The sequence below is a fragment of the Acinonyx jubatus genome, chromosome A2 (genome assembly GCF_027475565.1).
Source record: "Acinonyx jubatus isolate Ajub_Pintada_27869175 chromosome A2, VMU_Ajub_asm_v1.0, whole genome shotgun sequence".
Classification (NCBI taxonomy): domain Eukaryota; kingdom Metazoa; phylum Chordata; class Mammalia; order Carnivora; family Felidae; genus Acinonyx; species Acinonyx jubatus.
The window spans coordinates 5,254,103-5,280,000 of record NC_069383.1 but is presented as its reverse complement, the minus strand read 5'-3'; the positions used below and the strand labels follow the sequence as shown (position 1 = coordinate 5,280,000).

The window sequence follows — 25,898 nt, the reverse complement described above, 5'->3', positions numbered from 1 at the left end:
GGGTCCGCACGGCCACCCTGCTCACACACAACCCCAGGTGGCCCAGCCAGAAGGGAGGACCCACACCCTCCGGGGCCCTCCTGACTCAGCACACCCCGAGTACGGCGCCGCTTGCCGAGACCTCCTGGGACACCGAAAGGGGACACCACGGAACTCATGCAGTAGCCTCCCTGAGCAACCGAACTACTTAGCACCTGTCACCGGGGCCTTGCGGGGTCCTTCAAGGAAACCTTCTCCACGGTACACGAAATGAGGCAGGGGCTCAGAGAGGCTGAGCCACCCACTCAAGATTCCTCAGGCGGAAAGGGGAAGAAGGATGGGCCTGGAGCTCACGGGGCCTCCGAGCCAGGTTCTCAGGAACTTCCCCTCGTTTACTCATCAAGATACTTTGAGATGCACAATGGGCCTTGGGTAAACTCTTGATTTGAAAGAGGGGATTCCAAAAAGACCAAAAACCTACAAGAACGACCCCAGAGCTCTATTCAAAGGGCCGGGGGTTCCAACAGTGTGAACACACGCAGGCCCCAGAACCCTGGGAGAGCGCTCCAGAAACCCACAGTGCTCGGCGTTCCCAGGTTGAAACGTGTGGTGATCGCGTTTGTGGGACACGGGCTTCGGAAACATAAACGAGTGGTCTAGACTAGAAATAACCTTAACGGGGGAAAGGCGTCTGTGAGACCAAAGAAACAAATGTCAAGTTCGGCATCCAGCATTTTGAAGAAAAGAAAGAATAACAGAAGAGCCAAGCTGTTTGAAAATCTTGAGAAAAACCTGGAAGCTCGTCTCGATCCAATGTGTGAATGAATTCAAGCAATCCGGACCCACATGCTGCCCCCAAATTGGCCACCCACAGCCTTACGGTGGCCTCCTGTGAGCCGTAACGTTCCCGGAGGCCACGATCCCATTTCCTCAGACATCAGTTCGATGACAGATAAAATCTTTAAGGAGAGGGACGTTGCCCAACTGTGACCAAGGGGGTAAGACACGGGAAAATGATGCCAGGCGGGCGATGCGGGGATGTGGAGTTTGGGGAGCACAGCATGAGGGAATCGGGAGGAGCTGGCCTCAAACACTGCAATGCTTCCATGAGGAGGAAGGTGGCGCTCGAATGTCCCTGGGTGAAGTGACAGGGTGGCAGCCTCTGACCTACCACGAGGAAAATTTCTCTAGCAGCAAAGACTGCGGAAAACAACGGGCCAGGCTGACTGTTCAAAGCAGGGAACTCCGTGTGGGGATGAGGACGGAGCAGACACGACCCACACTCTTACCTCCTCTCCCTTCTGGATCCTCCGGTTGGAGCTGATGATAATTTTGTGTCCCCTCTCAAAAGTCACCACTTCTGCCACGCAGTTAGGCGCACACGAATGGTTGATGTATCTGCAAAGCCACCGTTTCAGAAAACTGTTTATTAGGAAACAGCTGGAGGCAGCGTCAAAAACTTTCAGTTCTTAGGGAAAACTTGTCCCTGAGACAGTTCTACCTGCCCATCAATAGAACAGACCAATCAGACAGTTTTAGATCAAAATTCTTGCCCGAACTTATCTGCCCTGAATGTTTCATCGCGGAGGCTGTCATGAGCCTAGGGGGCCCAGTGAGCCCCACCTCCTGGACCAGACTCCTCGCCTCACCTGGCAGGCCCTCCGGTGAGCGTCGCGTCGATCACGTGGTCACTATCCATGCGGAACATGTACACGCCGCGGTTCTGCAAGAGAAAAGTCAGAAACTTCTCCACGTGCACGTTCACCGCAGGGAGACTGAGTCGGGGGGGGGAGAGAAGCGCGGCCCGATCGCGCTCACTGTGCGTTCACACAGCCGGTCAGCTGACCTTTGTTTGCGTGCTGTGAATGTGCGTCAACGATCGTGAGGCAACGCCAGGTTCACTAACCTACAGGTCTACCTACGCAAACCGTACCACCAACTGAGTAAGGGAAGACTGACAGAAGAAAGCAAGGAAAACACAAGAACGTCCAGATGTGCCTTGTGGTCCAAAGTGAACGTAGCAGGACAGATTAGGCCCCGTCTCCAGCTTTTAGCACAGGGACAGGGAAGAGGAGGTCACTTACCTGAGACTCGTACAGCTTCTCCTTTCTGTTGGCAACTTCATTTCGAATGATAGTCCCAATGTACTCGATGACCATGGTGTGCTTCTCGATGTCTCTAGCAGCATACAGGCCCAGCCCCTGCAAAGGCAGAAAAGGAAAAGAAAAGGCATGTACACGTACCTCAGTTGCCGCTTCAACTTCCTGGACAACAAACGGATCATTTCCTTTCCTACAAAGACCACGTCCTAAGTGCAGTGCTAAAGACTTCGCCTGAACTCAAGCGCTCTTTTCTAGTGAATACACATACTTCCATATGAAACAATCTTGCCACTTAAAGTAATGCCACAACTACCCGTCTCAGTCTCGTGTCCTCACACGAAATTCTTTTTTTTTAATGACTCATTTTTAGTTTTTGAGAGAGAGAGAGAGAGAGAGAGACAAGAGTGTGAGTGGGGGGAGGGGCAGAGAGAGAGAGGGAGACACAGAATCCGAAGCAGGCTCCGGGCTCTGAGCTGTCAGCACAGAGCCGGAACTCACCAGCAGTGAGATCGTGACCCGGGCCAAAGTTGGACACTTGACCGACTGAGCCACCCAGGCGCCCCGTCACACGAAATTCTTAAGACATATTTACAGACTAGCACTGCTGGCTGCCCACAGTCTGCCTGACGTCTTATCTTGCGTGTAATTCGTGCTGAGATCCCACCAACTAAACATGCTAATGGCTTCTGGTATTCATTTTCTCCCGTTACCATTTCCAAAAGGGCACGACAGGACAGTAAACTTAACAAATCAGAAATAGGACTAACCACAGGGGTTATTAATATTGCAGTCAGGTTTCAGATCTGGCGAGGAATTCCTGGGAGCCAGGGCAGAAGGAGAAGCAGGAAAAGGAGGAAAGTTGGAAAGACATAAAGTTCTTCCAAAAGGGAATCTTCTCCCCTCAAGTTTTGAGTCCTGAAAAATGTACAGGAGTCTGAACTGGCTAAAAACACTGAAACAGGTCTCTCGTTTGGCAGTTCAGTGTCTATGCCAGGGGCCTAATAAATCACATTCCATTATGCACGGTTTTAGGGTTTCAGCATTACAAATTCTGGAAAAATAACACACTGAAAGAAATGCAGACAATTTCTATGGACATTTGACATTTTCTTGTCCCGATGTGAGTCTGCCTTCTCTGCTCAAACTGGCCGGAAGACAGCAGGAACAGAGTAGGGAAAGAGCATGTGTTAACTGGGAGGGTCCCCAGGGGCAGCGACATCCAGCGGCCACAGTGGGGCACACAGTACCAGGCGCCTTAGACACTTTGGTGTGTGAATTCTCTTTTGGTGAAAAAAAAAAAAAAATTACGCAATTTATCTGTTCAATTCCAGGTCTGAGGTGAATGAACCAGAACACAAAAAGTAACACGTATACAGATCAATATAATTTCATTTGAGAGCGGACAGGGAGGGGCGCCTGGGGGGGGGGCTCAGTTAAGCGTCTGACTTCGGCTCGGGGCATGATCCCGTGGTTCCTAAGTTTGAGTCCCGCACCAGGCTCTGTGCTGGCAGCTCAGAGCCTGGAGCCTACTTCGGATTCTGTGTGTGTGTGTGTCTCTCTCTCTCTCTCTCTCTCAAAAATAAATAAATATTAAATAAACTTAAAAAAAAAGGACAGGGAGATCAATGAAAAAGAACAGAGAATCCCCAGTAGGTCCGTGCATATGTGAAAACTGAATGCGTGATAGTTGTGAGCAGTATGGTGGTATCACGATCAGTGTAATGTGGGAGAATTATTTACCAAATGGTGCTTCAACTCGTTATTCAATGGAAGAAAATAAAATTGTCTTAAACATAAAAAATCTCTGAACTACAGATACCTAAGAGCCACATATACAACATAGTCCACTGTCTTCACCAAGACTAGAAGCTATAGAAAAGTATATACATTTGACTATGTGAAAATTACAACCTTTTTTAAACTTTACTTTCATTTTGAGAGACAGAGAGCAAGGGGGGGAGGTGGGGAAGGGGGGGGGAGAGAGAGAGAGAGAGAGAGAGAGAGAGAGAGAGAGAGACAGAGAATCCAAGCAGGCTGCCTGCTGTCAACACAGAGCCCGACACAGGGCTCAAACTTATGAACCGTGAGATCATGACCTGAGCTGAAATCAAGAGTCGGACACTCAACTGACTGAGCCACCCACTTGCCCCTCAAAATTAAAATGTTTCTAAAGAAAAAAGAAACCCTATTTTCTAACAGGCAAAGGATGTTTTACAGGGCAACTCCTCTGTTAGCACAAGTTCTTAAGGACCAGGAAACACGGGAGTACGTAATTTATAAAAGAGCAAATCCAAATGGCGAACGTGAAAAGCTGCTCGCTCATTCATCAGCTGGAAACTGCAGTTAAGGAAGGGGTATCAGGCTGGCAGAAATGTAAGAAGACAGTGGCACTACAGGTGGGAAGAGAAGAAGAGAGACCGTCTTCCGGGCACTGGAAGAAATGTGCATTTGCAGCCTTTTCCGAAAACCTAAGACGAAAAGTACGTATGCTTTTACACAGTCCTCTCACTTTTGGGAATATTCTCCAAAGAAGTGAATCTACCGATACGCGGGGGTGTTCGGTACGAGAGATTGGTGGCACTGCTGTTTTGGGAAAAACTGTAAGCAAAGCAAACGTTTATCAGCTGTGGGACGGTTGAATTAGTTACAGCTCAAGGGCATCATGGAACCTCACAGCCATTAGAATGAAACACCACTCCCTCAGACACCCTAGACGTTCCTCGCAGGACTGGCGCGTCAACGATGCTGCAGAAAGTGTAGCTGAATGACCCCACTGGCACATCCGTGCCCAGATGTTTCTGCACTCTTTTAGGACAGTACGTGGTGCAGACTCAACACCGGGGTAAGGAATCACGGAAACGACAGTGAGGGGGTAAGACCGACCGTGAGGAATGGTAAGAGTGGGTGGGCTACTGGGGAACGTTTCAAATGGAAAGGACACACCGCCAGGAGTGGACCACTGGGTTCCCCAGGAATTGGGAGGCGCTCTGCTCTTGAGGCAACAGCAGGAAGGAAAGACAGCGTATCTGTAATTTGAAAACCAAGTATCAAATAGAAACATCAAGAGCAGAAAGAGATCTCAGGCACAAAATTTTAACACAAAAGAAAAATCAGTAGATAAAGTAGAAGTCACAGAACAAGGATAAGGGAACCAAAACCGGAGGGGGAAGGAGGAGGGCTGGTGGAGACAGAAGTTCTCGACTGCCTTTGCTCGCACTGATCACCCGGGGCCCCACCTCGGGGGCCAGACTGTCAGGTCTCAGAGGTCTCAGGTGACGCTGCTAGTCTGGGGTCCCCACTGTGAGATCTTGGATCTCGTGGGTCCAGTACTCGTCTACAGGTTCAAACAGAAAGAAACAGAGGAACTTGCGAAATAATTAATGAAGAAACACTTCCAGACTGAAGGCCACAAGTTCCAGGTCAAAAAGGGTCTGGTAAGAAAAACAACAATAATTTTTTTAAAGAAATGACCCAAACCTAACCACATTTTTTGTAAAATGTCCAAATACCAAGAACAACAACAAGATCCTAAAATCTTCCCGAGAGGAGGAAAAAGGTTCCAACAAAGGGACAAGAATCCCACTGAGTCTACACGGCGCAATACAGGTCAGATTTCTATTTTGAGGAGCTCACACTGGGTGTGGGTGGGACGGGGTGGCGGGTGACAGCAGGGTGACAGCCAGAGAGTGGACCTGAGGGAGCTCTTCTGGGGGGACAGGCAACGAAAGCAGACGATGCTCTGGACCTGGGCCTACCGCGGCCAAGGCACACGAGCCGCGCGCACGAGGACAACGTGCACACGATTGGCTCTAGGGCAACGGGAGCTTCGGAATCCCATCCGGGGACACCGGGAGGGAGACACCGAGCAGGCGGCTCAGGAAGGATGGGCCAGAGATGTCAACTCACACGCTCGGCCTACAGACGGCTCTCTCTGGAGGGGATGCGACAATGTACGCACCAGCACATGCGGGGGCTTTCCTGCCAAGAGGCTTCCGAAAGGGAAGTCCCTGACCTGGAGCACCTTTTGAAAACACTCCTCTGTATCTCTCCTGAGTACCCAGTAGCCCTGGTGAACTCTCCGCGAATCCGTATGTGCAAAGCACAGCGCCACCTGCCTCCCACGAGCTTTCATGGAGACGCACAGGCGAGGATCCCAGGGGCCCTTCCTTTCGTTGGCGGGGGGGGGGGGGGATCGTGCTCCAGGAGACACACGGAGTCCCCCGTGTTACCGACCGACGAGATCTGACGGGGTGGTGGCAATGTGGTTCCACTCCCGCAGCCGCGGGACCCGCGTCCTCCCTGCTGCCCCAACGGCACACTAGGCCCTCACCTGGATGCGGGACCGGGCCAGGTACACGTTGGACTTCCACTCGGTCTTCATCTTCCGGTACTGCGAGGACTTAGAGTGCACAAACTGCTTGCTGTAGGGCGCGTTCAGCTCGCCGGTGACCGTGCTCTGAAAGGACTTGGAGGTGCTGGTGCTGTTCAGGGTGTGAGGTCTGCACGCAGCGGCACGGCGTCAGGAAGAAATAAAAGGAGAACTGAAGACGTCTCCGAACGACGCCAAGCCCATCGGTTCAAGTTCTTACTGACGAGAACGCACACGGAAAGCCGCCTAGCAGAGCCACACGGCGCGTTCTCTGATGCGGTCGGCACAGACACAGCCAGAGACAGCAGGGTTTGTAAGCAGCAGACAAGTCAAGCACAGAAACCACTAGTGCGCCTAGAAACCCTGGGCTGTACTATGTGAAGTTAAAAGAAAATACCTTAACACAAACCTCTTGACATGGGCACTCATTTTAGGTTCCGATCGGGCGCAGCCTGTGGGGTTAACGGCAAGAGGAAGCTCCATGAGAGGGTTGCGGCCGTAGCGGAAGGTGTAGTTTTCACACGCCTCAACCCCAGGCAGCTGAAAAGGAGCAGAACAGACGGAGGGTTCGTCTACTGGTCGAGACCGCAGGCCACGGCGAGCTGGCCAAAGGACGGCTCAGCTTGAACTTCTGCGGAAATAACTGGTCGACAGACTCCCGGTTCACAAAACGGTCCTCTAGCTGGTGTTAACACAGCAGCCCGCACTTGGATGGGTTTCGTTGTTCATACACACATTTCAGACCTTAGTAAACCCTGGCGAACGCTCCCTGAAGACAAGTATTAACCCACGGAACAACCACACGCCAGCCAACACACGTGCCCGGTTTTTGGATCTGTTCCGGCCCACGCATGGGGAGTGGACTACTTCACAACTTCGTTCTTTCAACTTTTAGATCTTCGTTTGGAGTTTTAAAAGTAAATACAGTTAAACAACATTTTGTGAGGTCTACTTCCTTGATTTCTCACTTCTTCCACGAGTTATCACACTCAATTCCCTGAGAGTGTAGGTGGTACCCTAAGAAATTTACTTGTAAAATAATTTTATGGTAAAAGTCTTTTCTAGAATTTATTACTTGTGAACATATTTCTCTACAGACCTGAAACCCATGCATCGTTTAGAGCCCTTGCTTCTACCGAAGCAAGAAAGTGGGCACATAACTCAGCGGCTTTTGGGGTGTCCTCTGCTTCTCCAAAAAACCAAAACAAAACCCACGAACATCGATGATTTTTTCTTATTCAAAATACTGCCTTATAATCATGCAGTTTCCCAAAAGCATTGTGTAGACTCACTGGCAAACAGGCTTATAATCCTAAAAGATTGCAAAGACATGTCAGAGACGGCCTGGTGCTCCTGCAATCCAACTGCCCTCTGGTGACTGGCCCTGGCATGGGGCAGGAACGTGGCCACCAGCACCCCGGCGTCGGGGACTGGACACACCAACATTGCTAAGTGCAGGGAAACGCGAGGAAGCAGAGGGGACGAGGGTCCCCTCCCCCACCCAGCACTGCCTGAATACAAAACAACGCTCCGTCCTTGCCCCTGCCTTGCCCGTGCCCTTGAAGAGACCCTGAAACTTGTGAGCCACCTCGCGGAGTGACCATGAACATTCACTGAGGTTTTCCGATGCGTCGCGGGTGCCTCGAGAGACACGAATAGAGGCGGGAGTGAATACACAGGCAGAGCACGACCTCAAAGTATCAGGACCGTGACGGCTCATGTTAAAACGGTCCCCCCCAAGGAACACCACGCGCAACCAGAAAGGTGATCTGACGCCCCATCTCGCCCGAGATACTCACGGACTCCGCGATCCGCACCACCGCGGACACCGTTAGGCCAAACAGGTCTTCTCCCTTTAAATATGCTGGAAAGAGCTGGAGCATTTCAGACTGTTTTCTCACACACGCCACGGGCTCCAAAATTTTATCCCAAACACCTACATGTGGCCAAAACAAACAAAAACAAAATAGTTTACAACAAACTTGCTCTCCGCTCAACAGAGAGGAAAACGGGATAAAGTCGAAAACTGGAGCAAAATGAAGACTGAGCCTCCAAGATGTCTCAGTTTCCACGTAAGGCCTTGGAGGCAGTGACCCGACGAACCTGGTATTATCCGCTGGTCAGATGGCAGTTTATGTCAAAGACTTTAGGAAATTTTGGGGGGAAGAATGTGTCACACTTAGGAACTTAAACAGTGAAAGTGGAAAGAAAGTTTAATGTAACAAATTCATGCAAGGAGTTCATTCATCTTCATACTAGGCACGTAACTTTAAATTTTTAAATGATTAGCCTAATTAGCAGTGTATAGAAATACGTTTCTTTTTTCTCAGATTTAAATTAGAATAGGAAATTGGTATTTCCACTAGAATTACCTTCAGGGCATTTTCATACATTTTTATAAAAATCGCTGGGAAAAAAAAAAGCAATTCCCAGTACTTTCTGCATCAATAAAATGACCGCTTAGGTTTCACACTATGGTCAAAATTAAGCGTCTAATTACTCGCTGCTAATATGTGTAACGTCTGACGCTACTCATACAAGGCAACGTACAGAAGATGCTTTGAATACTGCTCCCGCCCTCTGACCCGGAAGGCCCCAGTGCAAACAACAGGCAATCTTCACGTACAAATCACCGGTTTGTCAACTGTGTGTTCAAACACATACTCTGATTTTGAGTAGGTCCGGCAAGTGTCGGGAAAGTGGCACGGCGAGGACAGCAGGTGCAATACCTCAAAGAAGCGAAGATTTGCACGTGTCCGTGAAAACCCCACATCTGTGCTGAGGTGGTCTGAGGCAAGCACGAGACAGCACACGGGAACCCGGGCGCGACCCGTCTCTGCGGGGCACACAAGCGCAACGTTACCTTTAGGGGAGGAGTCGCTCAGGACCAGGTCTTCGTGGCCTTGCTCCACGATTCGGATGACGAACACCGGGCGCCCCTCCTTCTCCTCGATGGAGCACAGGTAGCGGCAGCGCCTGTTGGCGTAGCGGGTGCTCCAGTACAAGCGGCTGGCCTCGTAGCCCACGGGGAAGAGCGCCTTGGGGGAATGGAACGCCTGCATCTGCTGTGGGAGCAGCTGGCCGATCGTGTGGAAGATGAGGCTTCCGACGCGGAAGGTGTGGTCCCGCTCTCCGCGCTGCACGATGCTAGCGATCTGTCGCACCTCGTCGCGTTGAACGTAGACCCGTCTGAAGACTGCGAAGTAACTCAGCTCCTGCTCATGAATTCCCTTTGGTTTGTGCACGGGACACAGCATCGTTTTATCCTTAAAAAACATGCATTGTGCTTTAATGGCGCAAGTGAAGTGGTAAATGTTGGCGCACCGAAATCTGTGGCATCCGCTGGTGGCGCCCATTTTATGGCAGAAGACGCACTTCATCTGCAGGCCCCTCCTCAGCGCCAGCTCCACGTTTATCAAGGCCCCGGCCTGGGTCTCATAGACCTCCGTGGACCACAGCGCACAGTTCAGGTGGACCCACACGTCCAAGTCAAGGTTGAGCAGTCTTGCCGGTCCGTCGGTCAATCCATCACCCTCTTCGTGGCAAAAGCAACACTTCCGATAGTCTTTGGGCACAGGGTCAGGCTTAAGGGACGTGCCCAGCTTCTTCAAAAACTCGTCGATTTCATCCTCACAAGGGGGTTTGAACGTCCCCTTGGGGATTACAATGTGGATGCTCCACTTCTTCCATTTCATCCCTCTCCACTTTTTATTAATCGGCCTACAATCTTCAAACCCACCGTGGACAGTTCTTAGCCGAGGCTTTAACTTGACTGTCACCTTAAGCTCATCTGGCTTGGCCTCTACTTTGGCTGCTTCAAAAGCCGGAGGGAAAGTGATGGGGGGTGACGCGGGGGGAGAAGCTTCTTCCTGGAGCTGCGGGAGGCAGTGCACGTCCAAGGTGGAGATGTTGTTACTGTACTGATGAAACGCTTTGGAAGGCGTCTCTCTTACAGGCGACTGTGGCAACGGAGGGGCGGATTCCTGCACAGGAAACAAGAGCAGCTCTAGAGCAAGAAGCCGAGCGGCAGGCTTTCACGGGGCCTGGGCCCGGAGGGCAGGGAAAGGCTCTCTGAGTGAGCGTGAGGGGTTCTCGCACAGCAGAAGCGGCCGCCCAACCCCAAGGGCGTTGATGAGGGCAGGACAGTGCTGGGGGTCCCTCCCCTGGCCTGCTGGACAAAGCAGTTATCTCTGGAGAACATTCTGCTCCTACACCTTCTCGGACATTCCTGTCTACCCAGGAGAGACCCAGAAATTTCCACGCTGAAGAGGGGCTAGCTAATTCGTACAATGGAGCAGTGTCTTTTGTTAAACCAAACAAGAACTTGGGAACGTGACCTTCTCTGAGCTTCTCCGCACTCTCTGAACTTCCTGACTGCTAACCTTAGGTTGAACTAATCGGCACAGATGTGAACGAAGGGGCAGCAGTGCCTGCCCTCACATCACACGTCACTCTTCTCCACGGCTGCCTGGCTCCGACCCCGCTGCCTGAAGAGGTGAGCTCAGAGAGATGCCCCAGGACTTTTTCCCCGGGGACACGGTCTCACCCCCGACCCACGGGGCTCCCCTCTTCTCACCTCCCCCCGGCCCCCAGCCAGGTATCTGAAGAGACACACCTCCCGTAACTCCAGAAGCAGGCAGGAACAGCGCACCAAATTAAAAAATTATCTGGTAAAAAACCAACTCCTCTTCTTACAGAGACTGACGTATTTCAATTTCAAGTCTAAACCTATTTGACATATAGCTGATTTCATTATACTGGAGACTACTGCCTGTTACAAAAATAAGAGTCTCCAGAACCTTCTTCCAGCAAAGACAGAACAGTGATCTGCAGGAAGGGCTGTCAGCACCACCTCACGGGAAGGCTTCCTTCAGCATGAATGGTTAAGGACGGTTCCCCGCATCAGCCATACACTCAGATACACTTCAGTCACACAGAGGCAGGTAAAGGAGACCATCTCCACCACGACGTGAACACGATGCTTTCTCCCCAAAATACACGAGGAGATTTAAATTGTGTTTATGAACAGGTTTTCCCGTCAGGGTAAGATCAATACGAGTTGTAATTATTGTTGTAATTCAATTAAGATATTTTTAATTAAAGAAGTAAAACTAAAGGCTGTATTACTATTAGTGTTTTAGTCAATTCTGAACTTTCAAGATAGAATTCAAGCCTACTCCCCTCATCGTGGAAGCGGGATTTCTCTGAAACAGCACGGGCCTCCCTGCCTCCACCCGCACCACATCTCCCTTGATTTCCTGCACGCAGAGAGCTATGAACCTGTTCTGTTCATTAACGTAACCCAAAAGCACGGAAGTCACTCGCTATACCTTGTTCACTAACAGACACCAGCCTAATTTTACCTTGCTTTCTGAGTTTTTTGCTTGTGTGGATGAGGCATAAAGAACGAAGCAGTTATTACTACAGAAGACAATGTCCTTCTCGACTCTGTGGGAGCTTTCTCGGGAATCCTGAAAAGCAAAGAGAAATGTGTAAGGATCTCAACAAATCAAAATTTCGTAAAAACAAGGTCTGTGCATTGTTGGTTTTTATGCTACGTTAAAAGTGAAAACAGCTCTCTGTCCTAAAAGTAAAAAAAAAAAAACAAAAAAAAAACCACACGCCAATACCTGGCATCTAAAAATTTAGCCAAAGAGAAAATAAATTTACGAAAATAAACTCGATGATCCATATTCACTCTTTTTAGAAATACACTGTTCTCATAGTATCCAACCGGAGAGTCCACGGTAGCTATTTGGTTTTAACCTAAAGCATGTCCGGCACATGCTGAGGCTACTTCCCAGAATGTGGGTCCCATGGAGCCCCCCACAGGCAGACTCTTGTGGACACAGGAGCGAAAAAGCAGCATGTGGGACCGTTTCGGTAGAGGCGGGTGGTGGGGTCAGAAGGAATGCTAAAGTACCTTGTTCACGAAGGCCAGATCTCTGAAAGACTTTCTCACGCCGCCTCCAAGAATAACCACTTTACAGTGACAGCACCACTGTGGTCTGAGGGCCGCGCCTTCTGCGATACTGGAATCCTTATATCCAGAAAGACCTAAATGCAGGAGTCTTTCATTGGTGATCGCAGGTGACCAATAACACGATGTGGTACAAGGTGTAAAACTGCACTGTACCAACCCACAGCGCGGCTCACTTAACTTCCCTTCTATCATCCTTTTCGAGCGGTTACAGGACACGTATTACAGGAGCACACGTACTCTCAAGCAGCTGGGGAACCGCTCGAACGTGCGAGCACGAGAGAAAAGCGATGCACCATGCTGGGTTAATATCCACCCTAGGTGTGAGGTGGGGGTAGGGGAGGTGGGTACTACTTTTGCTTGAGGGTTAAGACGATGAAAAATGTTCTATGAAGGATGAAGAGGCACAGGTAGGCGGCTAAGTTTGATGCGGGAAGTCGCAGAGGGGTGAGCAGAGTCCCAGGGCCCAGATAAAGACGTGGGGATGCAGGCCGGGCACGCTCGGAGCACAGCGTTCATGCAGGGCGTGAAGGCAGAAAGGGAGAACAGGGGACAGGAGTGTGAGAGAAGCAGGTGGAGGCCGGGAGTTCAAAGACCCCACACAGACCACCCTCGGGGTTCCCAGAGGAGGCCCGCGTGGAAGCTGCCAGGTTGTGGGGGCGGGGCGGGGACGGACAAGATTCCAAGGGACCAGGGCAAGGGGGACGGCGCAGGGGAGCTGGGCAGGTCTGAGGAGCCGGCAGGTGCCAGCACGGCCACGGGAAGAGGCCTCACGGGGGGGGCGGAAGGAAGAGAGGACACGCTGCCGACGCCAGCCACGTGTGCGACAAGGGAAGCGGCGGTCGGTGCGGCGGGCGCTCGGGGAGCTGGTGTCCCAGCACCTCCTGGGGGCCGACGTGATAGGACGTCCATCCCAGAGCACTGAGGCCAGCACGCCACAGACGACAGAACTCCCGCGGACGGTTAATTTACCCAGGACCACACACCAACACGTCACCTGGTAGTTGTTAAAAACTAAAGTGGGATTTTAACGAGAACCAGCTTAACCCGGGACTCAAGGGCAGCTCACCATCGCTCGCTGGACGGAACGGCATGCTGGGTGGCTTCAGCCGGTAAGAGCTGGCTGATCTGGGAGGGTTTGCAGATCCTGGCGGAGGCCCACGAAGAAATATATGCTGTCGACACTCCAAGCCTGGGTTTACTCTGTGGCTACTGACCAAACCCACGGATGGAACATCTGGACCATTACTGACCTCATAGCTGTTAGGAACTCGGACGTGGAGAAGGTCGGAAAACGCAGCCACGACACTGCTAATGTTCTGAAACAGAGGCGTGAACGCTGCGTCACCCCCACCGAGGGCAACGGCGAGCCACGGAAACCAACTGCATCCTTCCGTGGCTGCCAGCCGTGGGATGCGTACAGTGGTAAAGTGCGAGCAAACCCAAGCACGTCTACGTAGGCTTAAGAGTCTCGGGGAAGAAGTCATTTGAATGGAACAGCATCCCAAGAACACCTGTCCAAAGGGAAATCCTCACACGGGGGATCCCAGCTAATGTTAAGTATTTGCACGAGCACCGACCTCTTCTGGCTACCTTCCTATGTGACGGGCGGAACGGACGCCACCACCAGGAGGGAGCTAGACCCTGTCGGTTCTCACAGCTGGGCAGAAACTTCCTGGGCGTGGTCTCCGCCCGGCTCTGCGACAGCCCACAGGGATGGACGCTGTCACACCAGCACCAGGTTCTGTCGGTGGCCAACATGGCCTATCACTGGGCTCAGTGTGGCTGCCAACATCCTCACAATTGATGAGAGAGAGAGAGAGAGAGAGACAGAGACAGAGACAGAGACAGAGACAGAGACAGACAGACATTCTCGGCAATTTAGTAGTATTGGACAGCAGCGGCTGCCAAAACCTCTGTTGTTGATAAAATGCCTTCTCACTGTTTCATCTTATACGTGTGCTCATCAAAAGGTTTCTCTCTCCAGTGCACACGCTTTAATAAAAACACGAGAACGCGAGCTTCGTTCTGCCCTGGCTCCGGCGAGCCTGCCGTGGTGCTCGGAAGCAGCCTAGATGGCTACGGTGACTACTGACCCTACACCTAACTCTGAGCTTCTGTCCTCATGACCCTGCTGCACACGCCTTGTTGTCAGCCACCTGACACACCTTTAAAGACAGGGACACTGGGGCGCCTGGGTGGCGCAGTCGGTTAAGCGTCCGACTTCAGCCAGGTCACGATCTCGCGGTCCGTGAGTTCGAGCCCCGCGTCAGGCTCTGGGCTGATGGCTCAGAGCCTGGAGCCTGTTTCCGATTCTGTGCCTCCCTCTCTGCCCCTCCCCCATTCATGCTCTGTCTCTCTCTGTCCCAAAAATAAATAAACGTTGAAAGAAAAAAAAAAAAAAGACAGGGACAGAGTTTCCAACGTGAAAAAGTTGCTTCCTCCTCACCTCAGCAGCTGTAGGATGCAGAGTAATCGCCACAGATATAAGACCTGATCTGGGACCGTTTGGAGAGGAACCAAAAGGCGGTGTGAAAAATAAAGTGCCAGGCTCAGTCTTGATGTCATTCCTTCTAGATTCCAAACCTTAAAGGGGGGGGTGGGGAAGGAAGGAGGAAAAGGGGAGAGAGGGAAAGAAGGGGGGGAGGGAGGAAGGAAGGAAAGGTGGGTTGAGTGTTAATGCTCTTGAGAACCCAAAGGTGGACATCAGTCAACTGCCACACTGGAGGAGAAACAACGCGGCTGAGTACTCCCCTACCTTTGCCAGTACTGCTAGGAAGGATCGGGATGATGGGGGATGGCACAGGCTCCGGGGGCTCCTCTTTGACCGACGACAAATCTGGGTATCTGCTCACGTCCATCCCAACCACACTCTCAGGAGAGGACGACGGAACGAAACTGTCAGGAGTGTCCCGACCACCAGCGTGATCCTGTATCCTGAGAGGAGGACAAACACGACACGCCGACATGTGCAAACCCACCACGGCGGGGTGAAGGTGAGGGCTTCTTGCACCGACCCAGCCCCACCCGTGAGCATGACTGTAAGAGTCCTTCGGATAAAGGCAATAATGTAAGAAGGCAACGAACAGGTTCAGGGCCAAGCGAGAAATCTCCCAGAAAAAGATACAAGAAATACATTCAACTTAAACGGTAGGTTTCATCTGACTGAAGCTCCAGAATCTATATTTCAAGACCCGCCAACAAAAGATTTAACGTTCAGGTTACAACGTGGCAGAGAAAGGACGGATACTCCTACCTCTGCCAAGTTCCAGATCCCGGAGACTGTGGGAGCAGTCTGCCGCGGGAAAGGAAAGAGCCAGGCCACACGCCCCACAGGCACACCCGCAGAGCCCGCTGTGCCGATGTGCAGAGCGGGAACATGGGGGAAACTTGGTCACTGTGGTCATAAGCCTTTACTTTTCTTAACCGATCAAGTATGGTGAAAAGAAGAGAATGGTCAAGCCCAGGAAGCTAGAGGTTAACCAGCGCAACTGAGGTCAGAGGGTAAGTGTAGCCTCAAGCTAATGCTGTAGGATACCTCCCAAATCTGGGGTCTCCCACTGGTCCCCCAGGAGAGATGCTGTCGTGTGGAGGGAGGATGTGTGCAGGAGCACTGTGAGGAAACCTGAGAGAGGCTTCCAGACGGAGTCCCTGCAAAATCCAGGAGTGGAGCAGATCCCTCACCCCAGGGCAGCAAACATACACACCTATGAGGCCGCCTCCCACAACTGCTCCCTGGAAATCTGGCAATTTGTAGCAGTAAGATGCAGAAGAAAACGAGGAGACCAGGATTCTAAATCTGGAAGACTTATTACTCCTCTTTGGTCCATAGTTTTAGCACTAATAAAGCAGGGACTTAGTCTGAATGATGTCTCAACAGAGGGTAGTTACCAGATTTTGGAAGGAAGGGAGAATCATTGACAAAGTACATAAGAGCCTTTTTGGATTTAACTTGTTGGGTTAACTACTAAGGGAAGCGGATTCTCCCCAGACAGAATCTCGGGTCCAAAGAACTGAGACAAAGAAGTTACAAAACTCTGGACAAGACGGTTCTTAAATTCTCTTCCACAAAAGCTGTCTCTGATATATCTGTGACTGCTGCTCTTTTATTTTGGACAGCCGCAAACATCCATGAATGACAATGATCTCTGAAATACTTTGCATGGAGACTCCCACTGCCTTAATGTCTATTTGATTATTTGTTGAACTTCCTATACCATCTAGGAATTTAACAATGCATAAACTAATTACATTTGATAGTAAGAACGTTTCATAAAGTATGTTTGAGAAAATTTCTCACCAAATTTTACCCCTTAAATGTTGTCACACGCTATCCCTACAGACATGATGCCAAAAAGGTATATACATATATATATATATATATATATATATATATATATATATCTACACACATATATATACATATATATGTATGTATATATATATTTTTTTTTAATGAAGTAACTAAAGAGTATGTGAGAAGACAGGAACTCTACCTTAATTCTTCCTGATTGTTATGAGGCGGTGTCGGCAGTGAGGCTGGCACATCGACGGTCTTCGGGCCCTGAGCGATAGCTCTGGCTAACAAGTCGTCTTGTGGTCTGAAGGGCAGCTGAAATGCTTTCGGTCCTAGACTTTTGGTAACTGGAAAAGCAAACACACATAAGGAAAAACACGTTCAGTTCAAACGGATACATGGGTGGAACATGACGACTCGACTGCCATTTCACCACACACAGCCGGCAAAGGCACACTCCTCAAAGGCGCCAACGGGCAGACCAAGCGTCATACCTTCGTGGCTCATTAATACGCCAGCTCTTCCAGCAAGTTCTTCAGTTGTCGCAAAACCATTTGCCATCTTCTGACAAGCCATAGGAGGTGGTGTAGGAGGAAGAGAGGCAGGGGGTGTTGGAGGATTACTTAAATTATTCTGCTGCAGAAGACCAAAAAATTTTAAATTATATGCTACAGAGCAGATATGCCATGACCTTGCTAAAACTTAGTTCTGTGAATTTTTAGCACATGGAAGCAAGGCTACAGAAATGTTATCGAGATGGATCTTCATTCCTAAACGCACAGCAAGAAGAAAGAGTAAACATACGAGGTCAGGAGGTTTTGTGGTGGAAGAAATACTCATGACGGTATGGACAGATTATCTATTTGCTTACTTTGCCCCGCTTGAGTATTCAAGCCTTGAAATTAAGAAGCAAAGTTACATTATTCTATTCTATACATCCCTTTTTAAATTTCATTGTTATAGCCAGTGAAAGACAGCTTTAAAATTCAAGCAATAAATTGTAAAAAGTTCTCAAAAATTCCTTTATTCAATTTTCATTAAGATACGCCCCAGTTCTATTAAAAAAAACAAAAAAACAAACTTGAGAATTTGTGGTCTTAATCCTCTAATTACAACTCATAGCCTCAATATTAGCATCTTGACTGTCCAAAACCTCTATAAGAAGCAAAAGTCGTAACAATAACTCTAAATGTCTAAATAATTAACAAATGGATCTCCCTCCAAACACTTCTCTCTGCTTTGCATTTGTCATCAATTTGTCATTTGTTGATTGATTGATCAGTCTCTCAGGGATTGCTGGAATCTACCAATAACACTATGAAAATCAAGGGCAAGGTGAAATTCCAAATCTCGCAAAGATCTGGGATTTCGTGAAGGTAATGAAGTTGTGTTGGAGAACAGCTTGTATTGGAAGAGAAGCATTTATAAGAGGACAGGCTCTGACTGAAGAGAAAGGCCAACAATGATAATAAACGGAGCGTCACAAGAGAATGACTTTAATACTAAAGTAAGAAGAGAAGCCCTCCAGAAAAATGATGATACTCTCAAATATTTCTGCAAAAAGATCATTTTACACAAGTCAGATGTGAAGTAAAGAATGTCTACTGAGGCTATAAAAATGTTGCTAAAATAATTAATACCAAAAGATAAATTTGAGTTAGATATTTTAGTAGTGTAAGAATTAATGTCTACTTGTAATTAGTACCTCAATTATTAGACAAAATACATTTTTAGATTTTTTCATTTTTCAGGGAAAATTGCTAACTGCATTTTTATTCTGTTTACTGTGAATTTGGATTCACCTTAAGAGTTAACAAAGGTTACAGGAAAATAGATATTTTCTCTACCGTGGAAACACATAATGGATTTCTTCACTATTTGAACTCTTACCTACGTAAAATTGCAAATGTTTATGTTAGAGACTCTTCATCCAGTGAAATTTTAACCTTTTAGCTGAACCAAAGTTGAAATGAAACTCGAAGATTAGCCGGAAAACAAGACAAGCTCTACCAATTCTGATATGGTATCCAAAGAGGAAGCAAGGTAAGACCTTGGCGAGGAAACATACCTTGTAGATCAACTGAGAATAGTAATCCGAAACCCCTTCAAGGGTAGCACTGCCAAAAGTTCCTAGAAGTCGGTTCCCACTATTAAATTGGCCACTGCCATAAGGAAGAAAGTGCGCAAAGTTCACTCCAATGATTGGTTCCATTAGAGGGAGCAGAGAGAGCTGCTATTAAAAAACACATTGAAGAGTAATGTACACGGTAAACAAAACAGAGTGCTTCTCAACTTTTCTAAGACCCGAGGCAACTTAGTCAAACAAGGCTTGAGAAAAATGAGACTTAAAAATTTCAAGTATCACAATGTTAGAATAAGTGAGAGAGACCACAGAATCTCTGAGATATATTTAAAAATGAGCTTTATTCTGATCTGCCTTAAAGGGACACTGCCAGGCAGCCGACAAAAAAAGCACATTCCTTATGTCTGCTCGGCAAGAATCGGGGCGTGAAGGGAGGCCGGGGGCCCCCAGGAGCACTCGTAGTGGCTGTCTCCCACCTTCTGTAACAACTACAAAGGTGTAAGAATAGAGTTCACTAGGGGAGCCCAGCAGCCGCGTTTCCTTGCGTTCAGAGTCACAAGTGACACAGACGGTTGTTCTTGGTCCCGAGGCCGCTTCTGAACACAGTTTGGAAAGCTGGACCATCAGCTACCAGTCCACCTATCTCCACCGTAACTTTTGGGCGCGCGCTTTTGCTTCCAACTAGGAAATCTACTAGACTCCTTGGTGACACATCTCTTATCCCTGTCACTACTTTAATTAGGAAATACGGTGATAAGGTTTCAGTTTCACAGGGCTGAACACGCATGTGATGCCTCACTTTTTCACATTTTCCCAAGAAGTGGCTACAAGCGACTCACCTGCTTCAGGTGCGTAAAGGTGTCGGTGGCAGAGGACAAGGCACGTTTCTCCTCTTCGTCCTTCCGCCTTTTCTTCGAGCGCGGTGCGGCCTTCTCCCCCACCCTCTGAGTCCGTTTGCTTCGCGGTTTCTTGGTCTCACTTCCTCCATCCGTTTTTGGCAAGGGGTTGCTGCCACATCCAAAACCACCTTGCATCTGAGCCCCCAGAGTTTGCTGACGTGATTGGAAAGGTTAAGAGGTAAGTACAACATTCACGTGTTCGACTGAGCAGTTCACGCCAACCCGGTTCCACCCTAGGACACACCCTCCTCACAGGGGCACTAAAAGTTGAGGAAAGGCAGTGGCATCAGATGGTCTGTTTTCTGAGATGCCATCCCCGTTTTCAAACGTTATTCTCAAGTATGGCCACTGGCGAGCCACAAAGCTTGAAGAAAAGGCGGGATGCTTAAGGGTGGCTCCTTTCCCTTGCGGAGCCAGCATCCCTCCTCGGCCGGACCCCACGGGTCCGGCGCCGCCCGGGGCTCCCCGTCCCTGCTCTCTGGCAGCTCTGGGGCAAGGCGCGCTCTTAGCCACATGGCTGTGCTGGCCTCTGCGGAGTGGGCTGAGACTTATTTTGGGTTCCCCTTAGGGATGGGGGAAACACAAGGTCTGCAGAAACCACGGACAAGCTCCAGAGCCTGTGCACCCGGGCTGAGATGAACGGCTGGCCTCAGATCAGTAAAAACAAACAACGCTGGTCATCCAAATCAGCTCCCGATCATTAATGCGACTGACTAGTGACTACCACATGCTTACAGCCAGTGAAAAAGGACCTGTATGATAGCAAATAAACCTTTTTTCTTCTTTTGTCTTTACTTAATGGCTAAGAAGTGAGAATAAACCAGTTCTTGAAGAGGCTTTTATATACCTAAAAATACCTAAAAACCTGTGGGGATTTTTTTAGGGGCCATTATTTCTAAACTTCATAGCTATACTTTGCTATATAGGCAACTACAGTTGCTAGACTTTTCACGCATTCTGCACGGAATCTTCGCGGGTTTGAAAATTCCAGTTTCCAGTTTTACTCCGAATGGCTTAGAGCATGCGTGGCAACGTTTTTCTGCAAAGAGCCAACCAGTAAATATTTCAGGCTCCGCAGTCCATGTAGTGCCTGCTGTAGTTAGTCAACTTTCTGCCTGGGCACTCCAAAGCAGCCACAGAACGCTCCGAAATGAACAAGCATGGCCGTGTTCCAGTAAAACTTTTTAAATTCATGGAAACTGAACTTAAATTTCGTATAATGGTCACCTGTTGTGAAACAGTTCTCTTCTTTAGATTTTTTTTTTCAACCACTTGAAAATGGAAACATCACTCTATGCTCAAAAAAGAAAGGGTAAAAGGTCCAAGCAGACTCAGACTACCCATCCCAGGGGGAGATCGATGGTTCTCAAAGAGTAGTTCCCAGAGCAGGAAAAGGAGGGCCAGCTGGGGCTGGTTAGAGATGCAGATTCCCCGGTCCCACCACAGACCCACTGCACCAGGAACTCTGGGACTGAGGTCCAGCACCCTGTGTTCCAACAAGCTCTTTAGGGGATGCTAATATAGTCAAGGTTCAAGAACCACAGGCCTAGAATTGGGTCTCTCCATATCCATATGCATAGGAATCAAGTGGGATCTTATTTAAAAACGTATTCTGATTGGGAAGTCTGTGCTGGAGAGTAAGAAGTTGCATCCCTCACAAGGGCAATGCTACTGGTCCCCAGGGCTGCACTCTGAGTAGCAAGGACCTAAGAATTTCTTACTGGCTCTTAAGACATTAATAACATAGTTGCTTATTAAGTGTGGATTGGTCATGCACTTTAAGTGCTTTGCAGACATTATCTCTAAGCCTCACAATTACCCTTAGAAGCAGGTATTACTACATTTCAAAGAAAACTTCTAATTATAGGAGAGCACAAAAGATTAAAAATCATCCAAATGTCTGCCTGAGATAAAAAGTTAGTATTTTAATATATCTGTGTTCAACCTTTTACCTATGGCTACACACATTGTGTTAAAAACACAATGGACACACATTCTTTTATTTTAGTGGCTTGACATGTTGTTTCCCATGACATTAAGTATTCTTATATAGCATAAATTTTAATGTCTGCAAAAAAACCCCACAAAAATCTCATTCAGATATAGCTTTATAGATACTATTTAAGAGGCACCTGGGTGACTTAGCTGGTTGAGCATCTGACTTCGGCTCAGGTCATGAACTCGTGGTCTTGAGTTCAAGCCCCACATCGGGCTCTGTGCTGACAGTTCAGAGCCTACAGCCTGCTTTGGATTCTGTGCCTCCCTCTTTCTGTCCCTCCCCTGCTGTTCTCTCTCTCTCTCTCTCACAAAACTAAACATGAAAAAAGTTAACAAAAAAAGAAATAATTATTTAAATTTATTTTCTTTCTCTTAAATTCTCTTTTTTTTTCTCTATTAGTAGAGACAGGACATTAGCTATTCAGGTGGTTATATCTTTCCATATTTCAGCATTTTATCTTCCTTATGCCAGGTTCTTAAATATGGAATTGGCAGGTCAAAGATATGCACCTTTTACTACCAGCACAGTGTGTTTTATCTCCATTAATCCCCTGCTAACCCTACAAAGTAGGGAACAGTATTATTCCTCCTGTGTCCAGGTGACGAAACCACGGTACAGAAGGGCTGAACCCCCCTAGACCACACTCCTGCTAAGTGATGACCCGTGATCTTCATACCGGCTGAGGAGTAACCTCGTACACTCTCCAGGAAGGCTCCAGGGCTGAATAGCAACCAGGAGGGTGCTCTTCTCCCAACCCCAATTTATGTGTGAAGGAACAGACAGCACGGAGGGAAAGCGGGTCCATCCAACTACTGCCGTGACAACTTTGCCTTCCGTGCGACTACAAAGGAGATAGATTTCATCGTTTGTAAAATGGTGATAGTAAGTGTTCCTGCCACGTGACTAAATGTTATCTTCTGGCAAGCGCTCAGCACAGGCTACCTACCTGGGATACGGTAAGGCATCATCAGCCCCGATAAGGCGGCACCTCTACCCCCTGCCACCCTCCCAAATGGATAGGAAACCGTGTGACACAGAGCAAGCATTTATACACACAGGACTGATCCCATTCCTTTTTCTATCCTAACGTCCTCTACGGTTTTTAAACCTAGAATCATCAGTATTAGGACTTAGCTTCAATTCAATACACTAAGTACTTACTACGTGCTAAGTACTGAGAATCTAAAGGTGGTCAAGATACACCCTATGCCCTCCAAGGACTTATTTAAGTGGTAGTATAGAGACTACTGTGTGAGCACATGGCCACTGACACATATTTGAGAATGGCTGAACTGAGAAAGGTCTGGAGAAGATGATTCTAGTACCCAGTTTTAAAAGAAAAGTAGACCCTGACCAGATATAAAAAAAGACAAGAGAGAAGTAGGCAGAAACAGCAGCATATGACCATACAGGGAAGCATGAAGTCAGCAAGACCTTTCGGGGACTCTGCAAATAGCTCAGGGCTCCTAGGGGCACAGGACGCAGCAGAGAAAGTGGCTACACACTGGGCATATTTGGTTGGGGACAAACAGGACTGGAAAAATATTACCACTCACATTTACAAAAATTACCTGAATCTATCAGGCCAACACTCAATCTCGACAAAATTGTCAGACAAGAGAAAACACAAAGCCAACACTTGCAAAAAGAATGGCTTCATTAACAACCTTAAAATTGAAAATCCAAACTAAATATACCACTTCACCCCATTCAATTAAAAAATGAAAACTGTAAAATCCCAACTGAGAAACACTGTAGGGAAAGCTTTATGAATACACCAGTAATGGCAACGCAGCTTCTGAAAGATAAGGAAGCAAGAGCATTCGAAGCTGACCAACTCTTAGGACCCAGAAGCCCCCATTTGGGAAAGAGCTCAAGCAAGTTCACTGAAATGCAAGGGATGGAATCCTGCAAAAGGTACATTCACAAAGAACCTACACACACACACACACACACACACACACGCAAACTCAATGTTTTGTAGCTTGGAAAGGGCAGAATTTTGATACGTGGGAAACTATAAAGATAAAATATCTCTGTGGAAGATTCCATTTGTGTGACATCAAGTATTAATACACTGCAACACAATGGATACCCAATATGAGTTACCCCTGAGGGCTCCCAAGGGTATTGACAGGGGTGCAGGAGCAATCTTCTGTATCTCAAAGAGGTTAACAGAAACTGCATACCTATTTGCAATAAAGACATTGACATCCACTTTTTGCTTTAGTTCGAAACTCAATGTGGCACTAATGAGACACATGTTACATATGAAGTGCATTAGTATAGGTCTTTGATAAAAAAAAAAGTAAATTATTACTTAATATAGGTTATGGGCGTGAGTCAAACTTGGGCTCCATAGAGGTAGAAACAACAAAACTGAAATTTGTCCTCTTAGAGAAGAAAGTTGCAGAACCACGTTGGAATTAATATAGTGGTTGGCACCAATGTGTCGTGACTGTGATTTAGAACGAGAGGGGAAAACGCAAGCTGTTATTTTCATGGAGCACACTTACCAATCCTTCGACTGGGTTCTGCCTCTCAACCACTTTGTTATCCTTCGTACACGCATCTTCTGAACAAAAGCTGCCTTCAGGTTTTTGACTCAAAAGGGAAGATGACTTTTTATTTTTCAGCAGATGCTTCAGAAGCTCGTTGCCCGAATCTCCTTTGGCAGCAGGGGCCCCAGCAGGATGGGGAGGGCTCTGCCCTGAGGAGACAGGACCAGCCCCGGCTTTCTCCTCGGCCTTATTTCCGGCTCGTTCCTCCAGGTCAGGCCCGTCTTGGCCGGGGCACTGCTGGGGCTCGGCGGTCTCCAGCGTCACCTCTTCCGTGGAGGCAGGGGTTTCCACGGAGTGCTTTTCCGCCTCCGACTCCGCGAAGGCGGGTTGGTTTGGAGCTCCCTGAGCTAACTCACTCTGGGGCAGCCTGCTTTCTAACTCTGCGCACAGCTGGCCGGCGGCCGTGCTGGGAGTCGACGGGCAGACGGGTTCCACCAACTCGGGTTCTCCTTGCTGAGGAAGCTCGCTGGGTGTGTTCACGGTGGGTGTGGAGGTAGTTTCTGAGATACTCGGGGTGGGGGGAGCAGTTATATCTGAGTGGGGAGTGGATGGTGCCTTGGTGGATTCCACATCATCGTCTTTCTTCTTCTTTCTTGTTCTTTTCTTTTTCCCCTTTTCTTCTGGGATTATGTCAGAATACAACTGAATGAGCGACTGGGTCGACCCTGGGTGACTCTGTCCGTGGGCTGCGGCAGGGTCTTGGCCACACGGGAGACTGCCACTAGCTACTGCCGGCGCCGCGGGTAAAGCAGGTGCAAAAGGAGGCCTCGCTGGGGACTGCTGGAAGCTGGCCCCAGAAAGACCTCCGTGTACCTGCTTAACAGAATGGAAGCCGGGGCTTCCGCCAGGAACTGACGGCGAGTCCGGAACGAACGAGGGAGGCCCTATCTGCCTTCGCTCACTGGTTTGCATGAACGTTGGGGTGGGAGGGGAATTAAGAGATCCCTGTTGGATGCTCTGCCCCATCTGCTGTTGGTGTTGCGGAGACTGCTGAAGGGGCCGTGGCGGCTGGGTAAAGTCACAAGGCAGGTCGGAGCTGTAGAACGGAAGCTGGGACCGCATGGGGCCATGCGGCGGCACCCCCACCCCCTGCTGCAGAGCCCGTTGTCTGTCCACCTCTTGCATGAGCTGGATTCGCTGTCTTTCCTGCTGTTCTCGTAAACGTTCTTTCCGCTCTCGTTCCTGGAAACTCTCACTGAAGGGGTTGTTGTCGTCAAACTCCACCCGTGGGGGCGGTCCACTCTGGGGATTTGCACTGGACACCGTCCCTGGCGCCGGCGTGCAAGTTCTTATTGGTAACTGGGCAACGGGAGGCTGGATCCTGGCAGGATTGAGGGGGAGGTGGGCAGGAGCACTGGCAGGCTGCCACGCCGGCAAACCGGGCATTCTCGCAGGGCTGGAGTGACCAGAAATCACCGCGTGCTGCTGGTGCTGCAGCTGCTGAGGCACCACGGGGAAGCTGGGCTGGCTCATGGCAGCTGGGGTGGCACCCGGAACCAGGGGCGGCTGGGGCGGGACCCCTGGCATCACGGGAGGCGGCGCCATGGCGCACTGCTGCTGCTGCTGCTGCTGCTTGATCCGATAATCTTCTATCAACTCGGCATGCTCCTTCTGCTGTTTGCGGATCTG

General features: G+C 49.1%; 1 protein-coding gene across 11 annotated transcripts in view; it reads right to left on the bottom strand.

Moving 5' to 3' along the window:
• KMT2C (lysine methyltransferase 2C) overlaps positions 1–25,898 on the bottom strand; it is a 283,712-nt gene that overhangs the window by 2,385 nt on the left and 255,429 nt on the right. For 10 of the 11 annotated variants that reach the window (XM_053217833.1, XM_053217834.1, XM_053217831.1 and 7 more), the window contains 17 exons: positions 24,225–25,895; positions 19,650–19,862; positions 18,796–18,960; positions 17,222–17,363; positions 16,927–17,074; positions 15,189–15,367; positions 14,880–15,016; positions 13,500–13,749; positions 12,374–12,507; positions 11,814–11,921; positions 9,314–10,433; positions 8,250–8,386; positions 6,848–6,990; positions 6,412–6,580; positions 2,064–2,180; positions 1,629–1,702; positions 1,269–1,377 (listed from right to left, as the gene is read on the bottom strand). In XM_053217833.1, the coding sequence (XP_053073808.1) occupies positions 1,269–1,377; positions 1,629–1,702; positions 2,064–2,180; positions 6,412–6,580; positions 6,848–6,990; positions 8,250–8,386; positions 9,314–10,433; positions 11,814–11,921; positions 12,374–12,507; positions 13,500–13,749; positions 14,880–15,016; positions 15,189–15,367; positions 16,927–17,074; positions 17,222–17,363; positions 18,796–18,960; positions 19,650–19,862; positions 24,225–25,895 (5,016 nt within the window). The remainder of the gene's footprint in view (positions 1–1,268; positions 1,378–1,628; positions 1,703–2,063; positions 2,181–6,411; positions 6,581–6,847; positions 6,991–8,249; positions 8,387–9,313; positions 10,434–11,813; positions 11,922–12,373; positions 12,508–13,499; positions 13,750–14,879; positions 15,017–15,188; positions 15,368–16,926; positions 17,075–17,221; positions 17,364–18,795; positions 18,961–19,649; positions 19,863–24,224; positions 25,896–25,898) is intronic. The other variant, XM_053217838.1, reaches the window with a different exon arrangement.